This window comes from Phascolarctos cinereus, unplaced genomic scaffold, assembly GCF_003287225.1.
Source record: "Phascolarctos cinereus isolate Bilbo 61053 unplaced genomic scaffold, phaCin_HiC Scaffold_2;HRSCAF=192, whole genome shotgun sequence".
Taxonomy (NCBI): Eukaryota; Metazoa; Chordata; class Mammalia; order Diprotodontia; family Phascolarctidae; genus Phascolarctos; species Phascolarctos cinereus.
The window spans coordinates 135,296,591-135,315,697 of NW_027555625.1; the positions used below are offsets into that span (position 1 = coordinate 135,296,591).

General features: G+C 37.2%; 1 protein-coding gene across 6 annotated transcripts in view; it reads left to right on the forward strand.

Annotated features, from left to right (window-relative positions):
* The first annotated feature begins 1,175 nt into the window (after nt 1–1,175).
* The window catches only part of POLB (DNA polymerase beta), a 34,610-nt gene continuing 16,678 nt past the window's right edge, over nt 1,176–19,107 (forward strand). For 2 of the 6 annotated variants that reach the window (XR_002321204.2, XM_020969645.2), the window contains exons 1-7: nt 1,180–1,423; nt 2,466–2,523; nt 6,834–6,900; nt 9,989–10,063; nt 10,665–10,723; nt 12,549–12,598; nt 17,330–17,381. Coding sequence is in view for 5 of the 6 variants with exons in the window: in XM_020969645.2 (XP_020825304.1) it covers nt 1,363–1,423; nt 2,466–2,523; nt 6,834–6,900; nt 9,989–10,063; nt 10,665–10,723; nt 12,549–12,598; nt 17,330–17,381 (422 nt within the window). In the remaining variant the exon portion in view is untranslated. The other 4 variants (XM_078149602.1, XM_020969647.2, XM_020969646.1 and 1 more) reach the window with 4 other exon arrangements.

The following is a 19,107-nucleotide window of genomic DNA, read 5'->3' on the forward strand; positions in this document are numbered from 1 at the left end:
TTAACAGAAATAGGGAAGTTGGGAGAGCAGCGAAAAAGATGAATTCAGTCTGGGGCATCTTAAGCTTCAGATGCCAATAGGACATCTGGGTTGAAATGTCCAGAAGGCCTGACCAGTGCAGAACTTGAGAGTTCCGGCTCAGGAGAAAGCTCAGGACTAGATGGATATATGTGTGTAGAGATACTAATGTAAAAGGTACTGTGCTAGGTTTGGAGGTAGAAAGATAAAAAACCAGCGCAGTCCTTACTGGCAAGAAGCTCACATTTTACCAGGATAGCCAGGTACCTTTAAACAGTATGACAGTGAGGGGGACAAAGGAGAGACACAAAGCAGAAGGAGAGACAAAGCACTTTCAGCTCCCTTAGCGTGCAGGGATTAAGGAAAGCCTCCTGGAGGAGATGGTACTTGGGCTGAACTTTGAAGAAAGAGAAGGATTGTAATAGGCAGAGATGAGGAAGGAATGGATCCCAAGAATGGGAGATGGCCCACAGGAATTCTCCTGCAGAAGACAGTAGAGCAAGCAAACTGATACCATGTTGAGGAAGAGCTTAATAATCCTTTTGGTAACGAGATTAAGGAGGATCCTATACCAAAGTAAATCGTTGATATTTCATCCCACAGATAATAGGGAGCTACCGAAAGTTTCATAGCAGGGGAACGTTTATAGGGTTTAGTGACTTGCCCTGAGTCACACAGCTAGTGAGTGGTTATGTGTCTTAGGGCACATTTGAACTCAGCTCCTCCTGACTCCTAGGCCGGTGCTCTATCCACTGCGCCCCCTACCGGCCCCTTTTCTGGGTATTTCTAAACCACACTCAAATAATTGATGATTTTTAATCCAAGACCAAGGTTCTAAGGAACAACAACTATGGAGAATTTATGTGAATTTCGCGAAAAGCAGAAGCCGCCTGGGGGGCGGGACCTCCTACTTTCGCCCCGCCCCCTCCTCCAGGAAGGAATTCCAAGTCCGCGAGAGCCCTCTCCTGGCTTCTCTCGGCTCCTTCTCCCTCCTCCCAGCGCCTTAAAGACACTCACTGCGCAGGCGCAAACATCTCACGCTTCTTTCTCTTTTTCTCCCTTCTCTTTTAAAAAACATTTTGGGAGGGGGTGGGGACCTTTTCGATGACTCCTTCTGCGAAGAGGTCCGCGCCCTACGTGCTGACGCAGGCGCATGCACATGCGCAGGCCCCGTCTCCGTGTATCAGAGCGCCGGGGTCGCCGTTGTTACCGCTTCCGCCTGCAGTGCTGGTCGGAGCCTATGCCCGGCTCCTTGTTGAGGGGCGGCTCTCCGTCGCCCCTAGCGAGGGCCTCCGTAGACAGAGGTGGGGGAGGCCCTGAGCTGGGGCTCCAGTCCATTCCGCCATGAGCAAACGGAAGGCGCCGCAGGAGACTCTCAACGCGGGCATCACCGACTTCCTGACGGGTCAGAGGGCGCGGCGGCCGGTCCTGGCCCCCTCCCCCTCCATGCCTCCCCTAGGCACAACCTGCACCCTCCCCCCCCCGGGCCCCCCTCAAAGGCCAAGCAGACCCCGATAGGTTTTCCCGAAAAGCTAATTGCTTTGTTTTCGTCATTAACATAATGTATTCATTAATCTCGTTTTATTTGGGGGGGGGAGCTGGGCATTGAGGGGGCAGTGGCCCGGATGGGGGGGGGGTCACTCACGAGGAGTGCAGGGCAAGGTGCTCTCCCTGCCCCACCTGATCCCTTTGGCTCACCTGTCAGATGGGTGTTGATACAGGCGCTGCTGACCTCAGCAGGATTGCTGTGAAGAAGGTGTCTTGTTGACTTGTAAAGTGCTTTTAGAAACTTGGGCTGGGGCTTTGGAGTCAGGACACCTGAGTTCAATTCCTGGTTCAGACACCTACTGTTGTAACCCATGGGCAAGTCGTTTTAATAATAATAATAGCGTTCCAATGGCTCTTTAAGATTTGCAAAGCCATTTACAAATATTATCTAATTTTATTCTCACAAAAAAGTTGGGAAGTAGACGCTATTTATTGTCCCTTTTTTAAGGATGGAGAAAATGAAGCAGAGGTTTAGTGACTTGACCAGGGTCACAGCTAGTAAGTGTCTGAGGCTGGATATGAACTCAGATATTCCTGAATCCAGGTCCAGCACTCTATCCACTGTGTCATCTAGCTGCTTACCTTACTAAGCCTCAACTTCTTTAATCTGTATAACATCGGGATGATACTTGTCTACCTTGATGTGGTGGGGTAAATGCCTTGCAAATATAAAAGCACTGTAGAGATGTTATTTATTATTATTTGCAGTTCAAAGGTTACTTGACTGACGCCCTCCTTAAAAGCCAAGGCCTTTTTCTTGGCCTGGTTCTCCCCATCACAAACAACAGTGGGTATGAGTCAATAGGGGTATTTTTGCCCAGTCTCATTGCAGGAAGTCCAGTTACCACAAATGTGCCTATTAGATATTCTAGCTCACCATATACTTGCTGCTTTTCCAGAGCTTGCAAATTATGAGAGGAATGTGAACCGAGCAATCCATAAGTACAATGCTTACAGGTAAGAGGGTGCTGTGCTTTCTGGTTACACTTGGTCTGACAGAATGCACTAGAATAATTTTGTCATGTAAATTAGTAGGAATTTAAGTGAGCAGAGTTGAACATTATTGGACTGTCTTCAAGGGAGCTGAGTCTGTTGTGGTCAGATTATTCCTGGATAAAACTTGGCCAGAGCTTTTTAGGATTAGCTATCAGGGTGTTTTTTAGTCCATAATTCATTGCAGGAGATATGATCTTGGATAGTGGAAATGTGATCTTGGATAGTAAAGATGTAAGTAGCGATGAAAACAAGATTAAAAGCTTCTAGTTCTCAAATTCTTTTAGTCTCCTTCTTTTGAGTGTTTGAAATTTTCACTGACTTGTCCAGTGCTATGGCAGCAGTGAGAAATCGACTTTTATGAAAATATGACCAGTCATGCCAAGTGATGGCATTCTGTCAGACTCATTCCCCATTACTAATGGAACACTTTACAAGTGCTTAGTCATTTTGAATGCCTATGTGCCCAACATAGTTGTAGTCAGCCAGTTTTAACATAACTAGTATTATGATATTGAAGGATACAACAAGGACCCAGAAGCTGACATCAGACTGTTTTCAGATGATGTGAGAAATTCAGAACTATGTAAGAATCACTTAAGCTTTTCAAAAATTACTCCCAACTTCTTGTTTAGACATTTCAGTCATATCTAATTCTTTGTGATTCCATTTCTTGGCAGAGATACTGGAATGGTTTGCCATTTCCTTCTCCAGCTTATTTTACAGATGAGGAACTGAGGCAAACAGGGTTAAGTGACTTGTCCAGGGTCACATAGTTAGTATCTGAGGCCAGATTTGAACTCAGAAGATGAGTCTTCTGACTCTGGGCCCAGCACTCTGCACTGTGCCACCTTACTTATTTGTGCTTTAATTATACATCTAAGGATAATATTGATATTACAAGTCAAAACAATATACTACAGCTTCTATCACTAAAATCATTTATACAGCCAAAATTTTTCATTAGCAATACAGAATGAAAAAATGTCACTGAAATTCTGCACATAGCAGAATATTATTGGTGATAGCCTGTTAGAGAAATTAAAGTACAAATCAAGAAGTACAATTTTTTTTTGTTTGTTTTTTGGTAGGGCAGAATAACAAAGTAACGCTCTATTAAAAGCACTGAGAGACTTACTGTTGACAGTGCATATAAGTTTTGGAGCAATTTTGTCATCTTCACTTACAATGCAGAGTTACCATTAAAAGACAAAATTAGATTGCTAGCAGTGAGATTCTAGAGTGTCCTTCACCTGCCATCCAGTATGTTCACTGAACTGGATGAGTGTAGAACAGTTCTCAAATTTTGGAGTATAAAGACCCCTTTTTATCATCAAATTTCACAGGACTTCATGATAGTAGTTATACTACTGGTATATCTGTTGATTGAGAAAATACATAATAAGAAAACACTGCTATAAATTCAGTAATACTTTTAAATTTATATTTTATTGATTGCAGTAATGTCTAAATATAATCAAAAATTTGAAATCTCTACTTTTAATACTTATTAATGTTCAATCTGCAGAAGATATATTTGCTTATTTATGGTATCTTGAACTCCCTGCAAAAATTCCAAAGTCCCCCAGTGTTCATGACCTACACAGATTAGGGACCACAACTTTACAGCTGAAATTGCCTCGACAGCTGCTAAGAATAGTTTTTACATTTTAAAATACAATAAAACTTTATTTTAAAATGTAAAAACCATTCTTAGCTTGGGCCCACATAGTTTGCTGACCCAAGTTTAGAGGATGGGTGGCAGCAAGGAACCACAAGTGACTACTTTGAGATGAATTAAAATGAGGCAAACAAGTAAGGCAAAGTAAAGAAACACCATAAGAATATTTTGAAGCATAAGTTCAAAATAAATGGTAAATAGTTGTTAAAATATTGAGGAAGCAACAGTTAATAGATTAGCTTGCCAGGGAGTGGTCAAAATGTGGGGGATACATTTCAGTTGAAAAGGCAGACCTGTAAAAAAAGTCCTATTGATTGACTATTTCACAAACAATTCAGTACTTATAATATGCATTGTATCATGCTAGGACCTGGGAGAGAAAAAAAAAGGTAAAATATAGTATCTTTCGTGGCCCTTAAAAGCTTGCCATCTAGTTAGGATAGGAATTCATGTACAAAGATAGATATAATACAAACTTGATATAGTGGATCTTTGATCACATTAATGTATGAATACTCCCATCAGAAATGCAGATAGCAAGTACCGTAATTCTTGTTGCGTGTTCTGCAAATCCTCCGCAGAGAGACAACCTAGTGAGCTTTCTTTAGATCTCTTGACATTGTGTAGATTCCATTGGAGCCTCTTGGATGTTTAACACCCTCAAAATTGTATACCTCCAACATGACTTGCCTTGTATGTACAATATAGACTTTGGGCAGATAAAATATTCTAAGAGTAGATGAGAAACTACTTCCATCTTAGGTTAGGGTTAGGGAATGAGAGAAGGCTTCTTAGGGGAGGTGACAGTTGATCTGGTCCTAGAAAGATGAGTAGGTTATCAACAGAAGAGAATGACCAGGTATAATGAAAAATGCATACAAAGACTCCAGGGTAGGGAAACTTGGGATTTTTTTTTTTAGATGACAGTAAGTTTGTCTGGCATATTATATCTATAATGAGAAAGAGTGTGGGGTAAGGCTGAAATGGTAGGTTAGTGCCAGATAGTTGAGGGCTTATAATAATAGCAGGGTAAGAATTTATTTAATATGGATAGGACCATGGATTTAATACTGAGAGGCATCTTAGAGCATATTTTATAAAACCCAGCAGTGGAAAGCCACTCAGAGTTTTTGAGCTGTGACATAGTATGATCTGATCTGTGCATTAGGAAGATTACACTGGCAACTGTGGGGCAACCAAGCATTGTATTAGCCTAAACAAAAATAAGATAAGGGCTTGAACAAAGTTGGTGGCTGTAAGAATGAGAAAGATAGAAAAGATATAATGTGAAGTTAATACCTTAAGACAGTCTTGGCCTATGCATGGTGAAGAGAGACTGTTACTGAAAAAACACTTGAGAAAAACCCCTGTGCCCAAAAGTTGAGGAATGGTTAAACAAATTCTGGGCTGTGAAGGTAATGGAATATTACTGTACTGTAAGAAATGACAGGGAATTAATGGCTAGAGAGCTGCCTTTGGAGGTAGGAAAACCTGGGTTTAGAAGTATGTGCCTGTGGCATATACTGTAAGACCCTGCAAGTCATTTAATCTCACAGTGATGAGACAGACAGTCCACTGAGTTTGTTTCCAAACAGTTGTTGATATGTATTGGTGGAGGGAGTTTCTTCACAGGAGTTCCCTACACCAATGAAATCACAGGTCCTGGCCAAAAAAAGAAAAAAGGAAATGACAAATACAAAGAAATAAAGGAGCAATTTACATGAATTAATACATAATAATATATAGATTGTCTACAATTAGGTTTAAAAAAGAGACAAAATAAAATTATACGTAGAGCTTAAAAGCAAACGGAAAAGTAAACCAGACTTTTGTACTGTCTTATTAAATTTAATATGCCTACTTTTTAAAAAATTGAAAATGGCCTTTTTGTTTCATGTTTTTATTTTTGTTTTGTGCCTAAGCTTAGAATACATTTTTATTCCCCCCCCCTTTTTTTTTTTTGGCTAGGCAGTGGGGTTAAGTGACTTGCCCAGGGTCACACAGCCAGTAAGTGTTATGTGTCTGAGGCCAGATTTGAACTCAGGTCCTCCTGAATCCAGGGCTGGTGCTGTATCCACTGAGCCACCTAGCTACCCCTAGAATACATTTTTTAAAAGTAATGTTACTCCTTTCTATCTTTCAAGTTGTTGGTTTTTTAAAGGCAATTGGGGTTAAGTGACTTACCCAGGGTCACACAGCTAGTAAGTGTCAAGTGTTTGGTCTGCAGCTAGATTTGAATTCAGGTCCTCCAGATTTCAGAGCTGGTGCTCCATCCACTGCACCACCTACCTGCCCCTAGAATACATTTTTAAAAGCACTGCTAATGTTATGTTAGTCTTTATGACCAAATTCCTAGAGCCATCTCCAAACATGAAGGTGGACACAGTACTTACACAGATAGAGCAGTGGAGGTTTAATAAATGGGTTAGTGCATCACATGTGAGAGGCATAAAAGTTGTGTTTTGAGGAAGAAATGATGTTATTTTGGTAGAAATTGAGGGGTGGGTGTTTGAGTGTGTCTTATTTCCCTAATAGAAGAGCTTAAAGTCTGACTTTGTTGGTTTTGGTTTTCATTTGTGTATTTATTTTGAAGAAAAGCAGCCTCTGTGATAGCCAAGTACCCAAGCAAAATAAAGAGTGGAGCAGAAGCAAAGAAGCTGGTAAGACGTATAACCAGTTAAAGTAAAGAAGTATCCTAATTTGCATCATGTCCAGATATTAAACTAAAGACTATCCCTTTTCTTGGAATGACTCTAATATATCATCTAATATATCATCAGCTAAAACCCAAAGATTAATTTTAAAGATTTTTTTTTTAAATTGAAAGTGCTAACAAATTTGGAACTATGCCCAAAAAGCTATAAAAATGTGCATACCCTTTGACCCAGCAATAGCACTTCTAGGGCTGTATCCCAAAGAGATCATACAAATGGGAAAAGGACTCATGTGTACAAAAATATTTATAGCAGCTCTTTCTGTGGTGGCAAAGAGTTGGAAATTGAGAAGATGCCCATCAGTTGGGGAATTGAACAAGTGGTATGTGAATGTAATGGAATACTATTGTGCTATAAGAAATGACAAGCAAGTGAACCTCAGAAACACCTGGAAAGACTTGTATAGACTGATGCTGAGTGAAGTGAGCAGAACCAGGAGAACATTGTACACGGTAACAGCCACACTGTTCAGTGACTGACCTTGATAGACTTAGCCCTTCTCAGCAATGCAAGGATCTAAGATATCTCTAAAAGTCTCATGATGGAAAATACTATCCACATCCAGAGAAAGAACGATGGAGTTTGAATGCAGATTGAAGCGTGCTATTTGCTGTTTTTTTTCCTCTTTTGTTTCTTCTTTCTTGTGGTTCCTTCTATTGGTTCTAATTCTTCTTTACAACATAACTAATGTGAAAATATGTTTAGTAGGAATATATATGTATAGCCTATATCAGATTGTGTGCCGTCTTGGAGAGGGAGGGGGAGAAAATTTGAAACTCAAAAGCTTATGGAAGTGAATGTTGAAAACTAAAAATAAATTAATAAAATGAAAAAAAAAGACTTAAAAACAAAAAAAAAAGTACTAACAGGTTTTCCAAAAATCTCTTATGGAATAGATAATAATACAGTACAGGGCTTAGCAACCTAGCAGGCACCTTTTTTTGTGGGGCCCAAGAGCTGAGAATGGTTTGAACATTTTAAAAGACAGTAATTTTTTTAATGTAAAAATGTTCTTAGCCCTTAGGTCATACAAAAATCGTGTTCCCCTGGCATAGTACATAGAATACTAGGCATCAAGTCAAAAAACTGTTCCAAGTTCTTTCTCTGACATTTACCAGCTATGCCACCATGAGCAGAGGTACTTCACTTCCTGAGTCTTTGTCCTCATCTCAAACATGAAAATAATAATACTTGTAGTGCTTATATTACATAGTTGTCGTGAGGCTCAAATGAGATTGTGATGCAAAGCATTTTTAGACTTTAAACTGTTATGTAAATGTCAGCTAAACTTATCACTACTGCTCCTACCACTTCCACATCCCTGTTGATCCACAATCTAAACATCAGATCTCAACTACACAGCAGTTTCCCTTTTCATTATTGTTTTGAGAGTCTGTGAGCTGTTTACTATTATATGATAAGTGTATTTGACAGCACCTGCATGTTTAGGAAAATTTAAAGTTTTTAAAGCATGACTAATTTTCCTTCATAACTTTTAATGTTAGAATGGAAAACATTTTCCCCTTCCTTGAACATTGCTGTATTTAATGTTTTATTCATGCTTCTTTTTCATCTCTGACTGACCCCATCCTCCCATAGAGTACTTCTTCCTCACAAAGTAGAATTAAGCAAAGCAAACCATTTTATTCTCTCTTTAGTGAAGATTTAAAGCTTCTAAGTATAAAAATAGGTTGTCCCCAATATTCTTTTCCCTAGTTAGAAGAGGCAGCATGGCACAGTGAAAGGGATACAGAATTTGGTGTCAGAGGACCTCAGAAACCTGGCTTTTCCACATATTTTCTTGGACAAGTCACTTAACCTCTGTAGGTCTTAGTTTCCTTATCATTAAACTGAGGGAATTGGACTAGGTGGCCTCTAAGGTCCCTTCTAGCTCTAATTTGATAATCCTTTGAATACATTGGCACGCCTGACAAGATATGCCTCATTTTGCATCTGTAGTCCACCTCCTCTTTGCCAAGAAGAGGGAAGTGTTTCATTGTCTGATCCTCTGATGTCAAAGAGTTCGGATGTCCTTCAGTGTATTATTTCACTCTACATCAGTTTATACAAATAATCTTCCCTAGTTCCTCTGAATTCCTCACAGTTGTCTGCTCTTTAAGCACAGTGATACTATGTTTAATTTCTGTAACACATTTGTTCAACTATTTCCCTCTTTGTTTCCATTAATTTGATACTCTGTCAAAAATAGTATATGTTAATGGAACTTTTTTCTCTGTCTTTGACCTTCTTGTGGTTTAATTCATTTGATTTCACTGGGTCGGAGGGTGTATACATTTTAGTTCCAAATTGTTTTCCAGAATGGTGGACCCATTCATAGCTCCAGAAGTGCATTGGTGTGCCTGTTTCCTTAAAGCCTTCAAAATTCACCATTTTCATCTTTGTTACCTTTGCCGGTGGAATAGCTGAAAGGCAAAACCTCAGAATCTTAGAAATTTACCTTCTTGCTCTTAGTGATTTGGGGCATTTTTTCATGTGTTGGCACTTTGTATTTCTTTTGAAAATTGATTGCTCATGTCCTTCCACTTAATCTCTATGGAAAGGCTCTTGTCAAACATGAGAAAAGTATATTTTTAGTTTTAAGAGGGGAAAAAAATCTGTATTCCACTACAGAAACTCAAAAGTCTTGAACTTTTCCCTATTACTCACTTTCTTTCAGCCTTTAATTATTTGTTGTATAGTAACTTAGACTTACCTCCAGTGAGCTTGAGAAATTGATTTAATATTTAATTCAGGAGATCTGTTTACTCCATTTTTAATAACTGTGTGTTTTGATGGCATATTTAAATATTCTACCCCTCAGAGGAGATATTTTTAATTGGAGCAGTGTTTTTACCTATCCCTTATTTCAAGACTTTCCAGGTGATGGTCACTCATTTTCTTTTTTTGCTTTTTATTTTACTTTTAGTTAATGTAGTAGACTCCAAAGGTTTCATATTTTATTTATGTGTACACTGCCTAGCATGTAGTAAGTGCTTAGTAAATGCTTATTGATTAATCTTTATTTCCGATTTAGGATGGAGTAGGAACAAAAATTGCTGAGAAGATTGATGAGTTTTTAACTACTGGAAAATTACGTAAACTGGAAAAGGTAAATCCTTATTTGATTTGCTTATAATTTTTTATACTTTTATGATGTATTCATATTAGTGATGTCTCATAAAAATATTAATAAGATTACTAAAGAAGAGAGATGTTACTTGATAATGAAATCCATTAAGAACATTATATTTTTAAAATGTTTATCATTCTAATAAAACATTCACTTTTTACTTATTGTTTTAAGAGATGGGTTCAGCTGCTGTGATCCGATGAGTTCCATATTCTCGTTGTTATTCCAGAGGAGAGAATATAAGAACTAGCTAAGTGAAGGAAACTGTGTACCTCAAATAGCTTTGCAACTTTATTTCAGAAGTCTTATTCTAATCGGTAGCTTTGTCTCTTCTGATTCTTTGTATAAAATTGGATAAAGTGAAGATAGGAAATCTTTAGGAGGTTCTATAACTGGCTCTGCCAGTTTAGAAAGTTACTTATATTATCCATTATACTTTAATATTTTCTCTCTGCAGATCTAAAGATGTCACCTGAAATGGCTATACACATCTGTTAACTAGCTGATGACTTAAATGAAATCATATTAGTTTTAAAGGCAACCCAGATTCACATGTGCCTTTTTTTTTTCTTTTTTGAAGATTAGGGAAGATGATACAGGTTCATCCATCAATTTCCTGACACGAGTTAGTGGTATTGGGTAAGAAATTCTTTTAAAATTATACTGTGCCAGTTTGTTTTGTTTAGTCTACATAACCTTTTAATTTTGTATCAAAGTAGGCCTTGTTGACACTGAGCAAAGTAAAATATAGCAATGAAATAATAATATAGGAATGCCCATTTTATCTTCACAGAATGAAATATTCTTCCAGATTTCAAAAGACAAAACTTTTAACTATTTTTAATAGACATCTTACTAAAATATGTGCTTACCTGTCTTGAACAGTGCATATTTGGTGTATATGCACCGATTATGTTAACCTGGTCTTAATGACTACACTCTACTTACAGCTATATCATGTTCTAGGAAGTGACACTATAGGAGATTGGAAAGAACACTGGATGGAAGATATCTGAGGCCTGGGTTCAAATCCAACTTTGCTTTTTTACTACTTGTGTGACCTTAGGAAAGTCACTTAACTTCTTTGATATTCAGTTTCCTCATCTTTTAAATGGATTTATAATGAAACTGGATGACTTCTACATTCCCTTCCAGCTCTAAATCTATGATTCTATGACCATCTAGTCCAGGGGGTTTTAATTTGAAATCTGTGAACTTTTTTTTAGTGTGTTAATAACTGTATTTCGATATTATTGGTTCCCTTTGTTTTCTCATTTATCATTTGGTTTCCTATTTTATACATTTAAAAACTCTTTTCTGAGAAGAGATCTATAGGCTTCACCAGGTTGTCAGAGGATTCCATGATGGGGGAAAAAAAGTTAAGAACTGATCTATTTCAGCCCTATCAATTTATAGATGAGGAAAATGAAGTTCATAGAGATGCAGTGATATGCACAAGGTCACATAACTAGTGAGCTGGGACTAGACTCCATTTTAGTGCTTTTTATATTACCACTGCCTTGCCATTGTGAATTTTGAGTTATTGTAAAACACAGTCGTGGTGCCCTTAAGGACTGTTAAGGTATAAAATGCTTTTTTCCTCCCCAGTAAATGACCCGAGACTATTGTACATTGATAATATTTGTGTCTACTTTATTTCCCATTATTCCTCTTCACTTTCTATTCCAGCTAAACTGGACTACTAGCTATTCTCTGAATTCAGCATTCTGTCTTCTGCCTTTATCCACACCAGTGTTCTGTGTGCCTGAAATATACTCCCTATTTATCTGTGCCTTTTAAAGTCCTTATCTTCCTTCAAAGCTTCACTTGGATGCCACTTCTTCCTTTAAGCTTTCCCTGGTCATCTTCCTCTTCCAACTCTCTGACGTTTTAGTGAGCTTTCCTTCCCTGAACTTCCCTTTAAAATTTTGATCTCTCCTTTGCCCCTTCACTTCTTACTTTGTGTTATATTTACTTGCATACACATTATAAACCCCACCCCCCAGGGAAATGTAAGTTCCATGAGGGCAAGGACTGTTATACTTTCCTATCCCCCACCTTCTGGTATGGGCCTTGCCTTGCACATAGAAGATGCTTAATAAATATTTGTTGAATTGAGTTGAATTTCTTCCTCCTGCTATCAGCTGTCACTTCTTTTGGTGAGCAGTTTATGTTCTGTTGTTCTAATACAGGATAGGGGCCAGCTAGTGCCTCCATAATTATCCTGTGGAATAAGAAGCATAGACTTTGTGATAACTGGTCCAACATGCCTTTTTCAATTTCAGGTTCATGACTGTGTTACTTAATGTAGAGTAAATGATAAATTATTGTAGTAACACTCTTTAGCTTAAATAGCAACTCAGGTTCAGTTGTTTATGAGGACATAATAACTATATAGCATTCTATTTCAAGAACATAAAGTTTTTGTTTTTCACGTGTAGTTGATGATTTCCTTTCTTTGCAGTCCATCGGCTGCTAGGAAGCTTGTAGATGAAGGAATTAAAACATTGGAAGGTGAGTGTAAATTATTATTAGTCATCATTTGTAAGCTAAATTTTTAAAAATTATTTTTATTTCATTAAATATTTCCCAATTACATGTAAAAAATTTTAACAAGCATTTAAAAAAATTTTGGCTCCAAATACTTTCCCTCCCTTTCCTCACCCTCCTCCTTGAGAAGGCATACAGTTTAATATCAGTTATATGTGTGAGGTCATGTAAAACATATTTTCGTATTAGCCATGTTGCAAAAGAAAACACAAAATGAAACAATGAAAATAAAGTTTAAAAAAGTATGCTTCAATCTGCTTTCAGAGTTCATAAGTTCTCTCTAGAGATAGATAGGATTTTTCATCATGTGTCCTGTGGAATTGTCTTGGATCATTGTCTTGATCATAGTAGTAAACTAAATTTAGTCTTAGGAAAGGCCATTTGTATTACATGGAACCCAAAAAAACCCTATAACCTGTGTTGCACAAACGATAAACTATGGCTGTAGCTCTACTACCGAGATCTAAGGTGTAGTATTCATGTGTATTTAGATATATGTAAACTTATAACTCACAGGAAAGAAACTAATTTGGCAGTAAAACTTATTAACCAATGTAATTTCTGTTTACATATTTCCTAAGTTTAAACCTGGAAAAAATTGCTTCTTTCTCCTTTAATAAAGGAAATGGGATGATTTATAGTATTTTTGGGTTAGTTTTTAAGGTTGTAAGTTGCCTTTTTTCTTTGTATAATATTTTCAGGATTGCTAGACCTTTACAGATCATTATAGAATTAAGGTTTATATGTGAAAAAAGGCTCCATAAGAGGTATGGTTACTGGAGAAATTGCTGCTTCCTAGGAACAATCCTAGGTTTGTTTATAGCAGAAGAATGTACTTAAAAGCCAGAGCCTGAATCAAATAATTGTAAAGCTTTTTTTTAAATTTCATGTAGAAACCCACTAAACGTAATGTGCATCTTTTCATAGTTTTCAAGGGTATGATTTAGCTTGGACAAGGACACACAATTAGATTCCACAGTACTTTTCAGCTCACCGATTTGGAACGTGGCAACTGTTTATGTCCATGTTTTCATTTTTAACTATTCAGATACTGATTGAGTGCCTGCTATATGTATGCCTCTGGGGTATATAAAAGAGAAGATAGGTATGAGAAATTATTAAAACCCTAAAAAGTATCTTACTGAAGAATCAAGATTAAAACACATGGAACATTTAGAAAACAATATTGTAGTTAATAGTTAAACTATGAAGAACTGATTATAGAAATTCAGTGCTATAGACATTTAGAAGAGAGCGATGCTTATGAGCTGGAGTTTTCCAGGAAAAGGGGATAAGTATTTAAAAAACAAACAGAATTTAGGTATATAGAAGTGTAGAGAGGGTGTTTTAATATGGGAAGACTATGAACAAAGGTATGAAGGTAAAACCTACAGTTTGTATTTGGGAATTTTATGAATTAAAGTTAGAGAGGATAAGGCCAGATTACTGAGAACCTTGAATACCGAGTTTGGATTTGATGATTTAGAAGCCGTTATAGGTTTAGAGAGGCAGGTAGATAACTCAGTGGATAGAATGCTGGGTCTGTGGTTAGGAGGAACTGAGTTAAAAAATGGCCCCCAATATTTACTAGCTGGATGACCCTGGGCAAGTCACTTAATCTCTCTGTTTGCCTTGGAGGCAGCTAGTGTTTCAGTAGATAGAGTGCTAGATTCAAGAAGACCTGAGTTCAAATTCAGCCTCAGACAGCTATGTAACCCTGGGCAAGTCGCTTAACCTCTGTTTGTCTTAATCCACTGGAGAAGGAAATAGCAAACCACTCCAGTATTTTTATCAAGAAAACCCCAAAGAAAATTGGAGTCACAAAGAGTTGGATATGACTGAACAACATAGATTCTAGAGCAGCAAAGTAGCATGATAAAAGGGATATTTTAGGGATGTTAATCTGACCAGAGATAGGTTGGATGTTTTGGAGAGGGGAAAGACTAGAAGACAGAGAAATATATTTGAGGTTGTCATACTAATCTAGAAAAAGGTGAGAGAAACTTGGGCAAGGGAGATAGTAGTGGTAGTGGATCCCCAGTTAATAAATAGTCATTATGTGAACAGGCGGTTTTCAAAAGAAGAAATGCAAGCTATCACTAGCCAAAAGAATAATTAGAAATGCAAAGTAAAGCAAGACCAGAAGTTCTACCTCACCTTGATTGGATTGGCAAAGATGACTAAAAAAATGATAATGACAAATAGAAAATGGGCACATTGATGCATTATTAATGAAACTGTGAATTACTTCAGCTATTTGGAAAATAATTTGGAACTGTACTCCCCCTTCCCCCAGTCACTAAACTATATATACCCCTTGATCCAGCATTACTACTCTAGGGCTATACCTTAAAGAGATCCAAAAAATAGGGAAAGGACCCTGTTGTACAGAAATATTTATGGTAGCTCTTTTTGTAGTGGCAAATAACTGGAAACTAAAGGGATATCCTTCAGTTGGCTAATAGCTGAACAAATTGTAGTCTACGAATGTATTGGAATACTACTGTGCCATAAGAAATTGTGAAAGAGAAGGGCTCAGAGAAACCTTGTGTGAACTGATGAACAGTGAAGTAAGCAGAACCAGGAGAACAGTGTCTAAAATCACAACATTGTAGGGACAAACAACTCTGAAAGCACTGATCAATGCTATAACCAACCACAAATCCAGTGGACTGTTGGGGAAGTCCCACTGTCTCATAAAAAGGTGATGGATTCAGTATGCAAAATGTTACTGATATTTTTGGACACAGTCGATGCAGGAATTTATTTTCTGCTTATATTTGTTATAAGAATTTGGTATTTCTTTTTTTGTTGGGGAAGAAGATAAATGTGAATTTTAAAAAAAATTTTTTAAGAAAGAACTAATAGGGATAGGAGAGGAAAAAACTATTTCAAGAAGCATTTTAATGAAAGGAATGACATGTCTTAATGACAGAAGGAAGGAAAGAGTCAAAGGTGATTCCAGGGTATTTGGCTTAAGTGAATAGAAGAATGTACAACTCACTGACAGAAATAAGAAAGTTGAAAAGGGGAATAGTTTTGAAAGAGAAAGGTAATGTGCTTTGTTTGAAACCTTTTAAATGAGGTGGCTGAGGACACCCAATAGAGATGTCCTAATGGTCATTTTAGAATATTAGATCTGGTGCACAGGCCAGGACTAGAATTGTAATTTTGGGAATCACCAACATAGAGGTGAGAATTAGTACAGTGTAGTAGAAAGAGTAACTAGACTTTGAGCCAGAAGACCCAGGGATTAATTTTGTAACTTGTGGCTATTAGCATTAGCAAATCACTTAACTTGTTAAGTCTCCATTTCCTCCTCTGTAGAATGAGAATAATATTACTTGCCCTATCTGTAGGGTTGTTCTGAAGAAAGTCGTTCATAAATTTTAAACAGTTAGTTAGTTGTGTGCTTATGATGATAGGCAAAGTCAGAATAAATGAACTCCCTGAAGGAGGAAGGGTAAAGAAAAGAACAGAGAACCCATAGTTAGATGTTTGAATAAGGATCCAGAAAAGGAAAAAGAAAGAGCAATTCAAAAGAAGGAGAGCTAGAAAGGCAAAGGAGGAGGAGATTTTGAAAAGAAATATGGTCAACAGTGTCAAATTCCTGAGAAGATAAGGAGAGTGAGAAACAGTGGGGAAGAAGGTTTTGTTTTAGCCAGATTGATTCTTAACAGAATAGTTTTAGAGTGATGAGGAAACAAGGTTGTAGGTGGAGATGATTAATAAGGAAATGGGTATAGACCATCTATTCATGGAGTTTCACAGTGAAGAAAAGAGATTGGAACAAGTAAGACTCAAGCAAGGTTTGTTTGTTTTTTTCTTTTTCTGTTTCTTTCCTTTTTTAAAAGATGGGGAGTCTGAGTATGTTTGAAGCCAGGAGGCAATAAGCCAGTGTAGAAGGGTGGATTTTCCAACGAACTTCAGTGGCAGTTCCTTTTCTCCATCCCTTCCAACTACTTTTGGAAATCCTGAAATCCTTTTCATTTATTGCTGCATGTAGTCATTATTTTGTAGTTTTTGTGCATACAAAAGTGTTGGGTTTTTTTAATTTACCACAGTTCATATGAAGACTCAACTATATTATGTGACTACCTTGAATCTGTGATTGTTAGGTATATTGATTTGCTTTAGGTGGTCTGAAAGTGCTTAATTTTCTCCATTATATTATTCTCTTGCATCTATTTATCCATCAGATTAGGGGTTTATCAATTAGCTTTTGAATCATATTAATATTGCTACATCATTGTTCAAATTTAATTCAGAGCCAGTGGTACTAGATTAAAGAATGTTATATTGAACCTATTTGTGTTCTGTCAAGACATACAATTGACAGTTCAAACTGTTTATCCCAGGAGATAAGAAGTAATTTCCATACAGGTTCCATGTGGTGCTGTTCTGTACTGTACCCTGAGGAATTAGCCTAACACTTGGCTAATTTCATGAAATTATGTTACAGAACTTCAATGTAGTTAATGCATATCCATCATAAGAGCAGCAGTTTGAGGTAGTATGGTTATGAAATTTCTAATCCTTAATCTCATCAAAGTATTTTTATATTTAATTTCTTTTCGGATAAGCTTTTGAAAGATCATTTCAATGAACTAATATTTTGGTTCTTATTTTAAAGCGAAGTAATTTTTCAAAAGTGTTAAATTTTACTTCTCACAGTTTTTTCTATTTCCTATGTAGATCTTAGGAAAAATGAACACAAATTGAACCATCATCAGCGAATTGGGCTGAGGTGAGATACTATTTTTGTGTTGACACTTGAAATTTTAAGGCTAATTTCAAAACTGCTCTTTGAGACTTCAGTAAAATCTCTCCAGAGTTAATAGAGATCAATTAATTTTTCATTGCAGAAATGCCCAGTATTGTTACTGTGTCCTGTTAGATACATTCCAGTATTTTCATAGATTTAGCTACATATACAAATGGATACAAACATATACTTACATACTTCAAAAGACTCATATTTAAGCCAGTGTTAAGTACTTCTTCTGCCCACATCAGTTATAACCTCTTCATGCCTTTTGGTGATGAATCTCCCTGAATTTAGAGTGGTTTTAACGTGACAGTCTCTTTTGCCACATGGACACTTGAAGCCTTTCCAGCTTGGTAGGATCTTCCAAAGCTTACAATTCATTGAGGTAACTTACTTTCAGGAACCCATGTCTTGTTGAGTCATTAGAGAAAGGCTGTGTTGTAGGATATATAGAATGTATATGCGTATACATATATATATTTATATTCTCTCAAATAAATATGTATTCTCCTTCACTAAAATCCCTCTGATATCTTATCATGGCGTTGATATTACCTTGGTTCATAAATGCTAATCTCTGATAGGTGCTATCAAACTGAAAAGACATTCACTTTTGGTCTCAGTGATAAAATTGTAAGATTGTTATCCAAGAACCAGCCTGAGTTTAGAGGGGCTTATCATTAGCCTGACTGCATAATGATGAATTATTCAGGCATGGTAATTCTGGGTAAGGCCATCTATAAAATTGTGGAGGGTGTGTAGTCTGGATCAGTGGCTAGAGTACCCACCCACACAGAAAAATACCAAATCTTGAAAGGTATTGTGTATGTTGTGCGGTATTTATGTATAATGGTTGGCATATATAATGACAAGGCATGAACGTGAAAAGTTTAATAGCAGTATGGGAAGGAAATAAGTTATAGTTACTCAAATATTAGTTAAGTGTGTTGAACAATTATACCTCACATTTATAAGGTCTTTACATTTCATAGAACACTTAAAGCAGTCTTAGGAGGTGCATAATGCAAGTCTCATCATCTCCAGAGGCTTTGCAAGGTTAAAGGCCTTTTCTCTTACATCTAGTAAACTAGTAAATAGTAACTAGTAAACATAACTAGTAAATAGTAGAGTCTGAAGTCCTCAGATTCCAAGTTCAGTGCTTTTTCCATCATTGTCTTGGAAGGTTAACAATAATTTCTTCTCTTCTAAGTCCAGTAACCTTGTCTCAGTCCTCATTCGTCTTGGTCTTTCTGCATCTTTTGACATTTAACTGCTCCGTTCTCTCTCTCTTTTTTTTTTTTTTTTGGCTAGGCAATGGGGTTAATTGACTTGCCCAGGGTCACACAGCTAGTAAGTGTCAAGTTTGGTATGAGGCCAGATTTGAACTCAGGTCCTCCTGACTTCAGGGTCGGTGCTCTATCTGCTGCGCCACCTAGCTGCCCCTATCTGCTCCATTCTCTTAGATGTTTTTTTCCTCAGTTGGCTTCTTTGACACATTATATTCCAGTTTTCTTCCTAATCAGTGACCAGCAGTTACCGAGGCCTTCCAAGTCTACCTCTGCAACATCTGTGGTATTGCCTTTTACATGTCACTTACACAGCTACCACCCTAGTTCAGGATATCATCACTTCTCATCTGAACTCTTTTGATAGCCTTGTAATTGAATTCTGCTTCTAGGATCCCTTTGCTCCAGTATGACCTCTG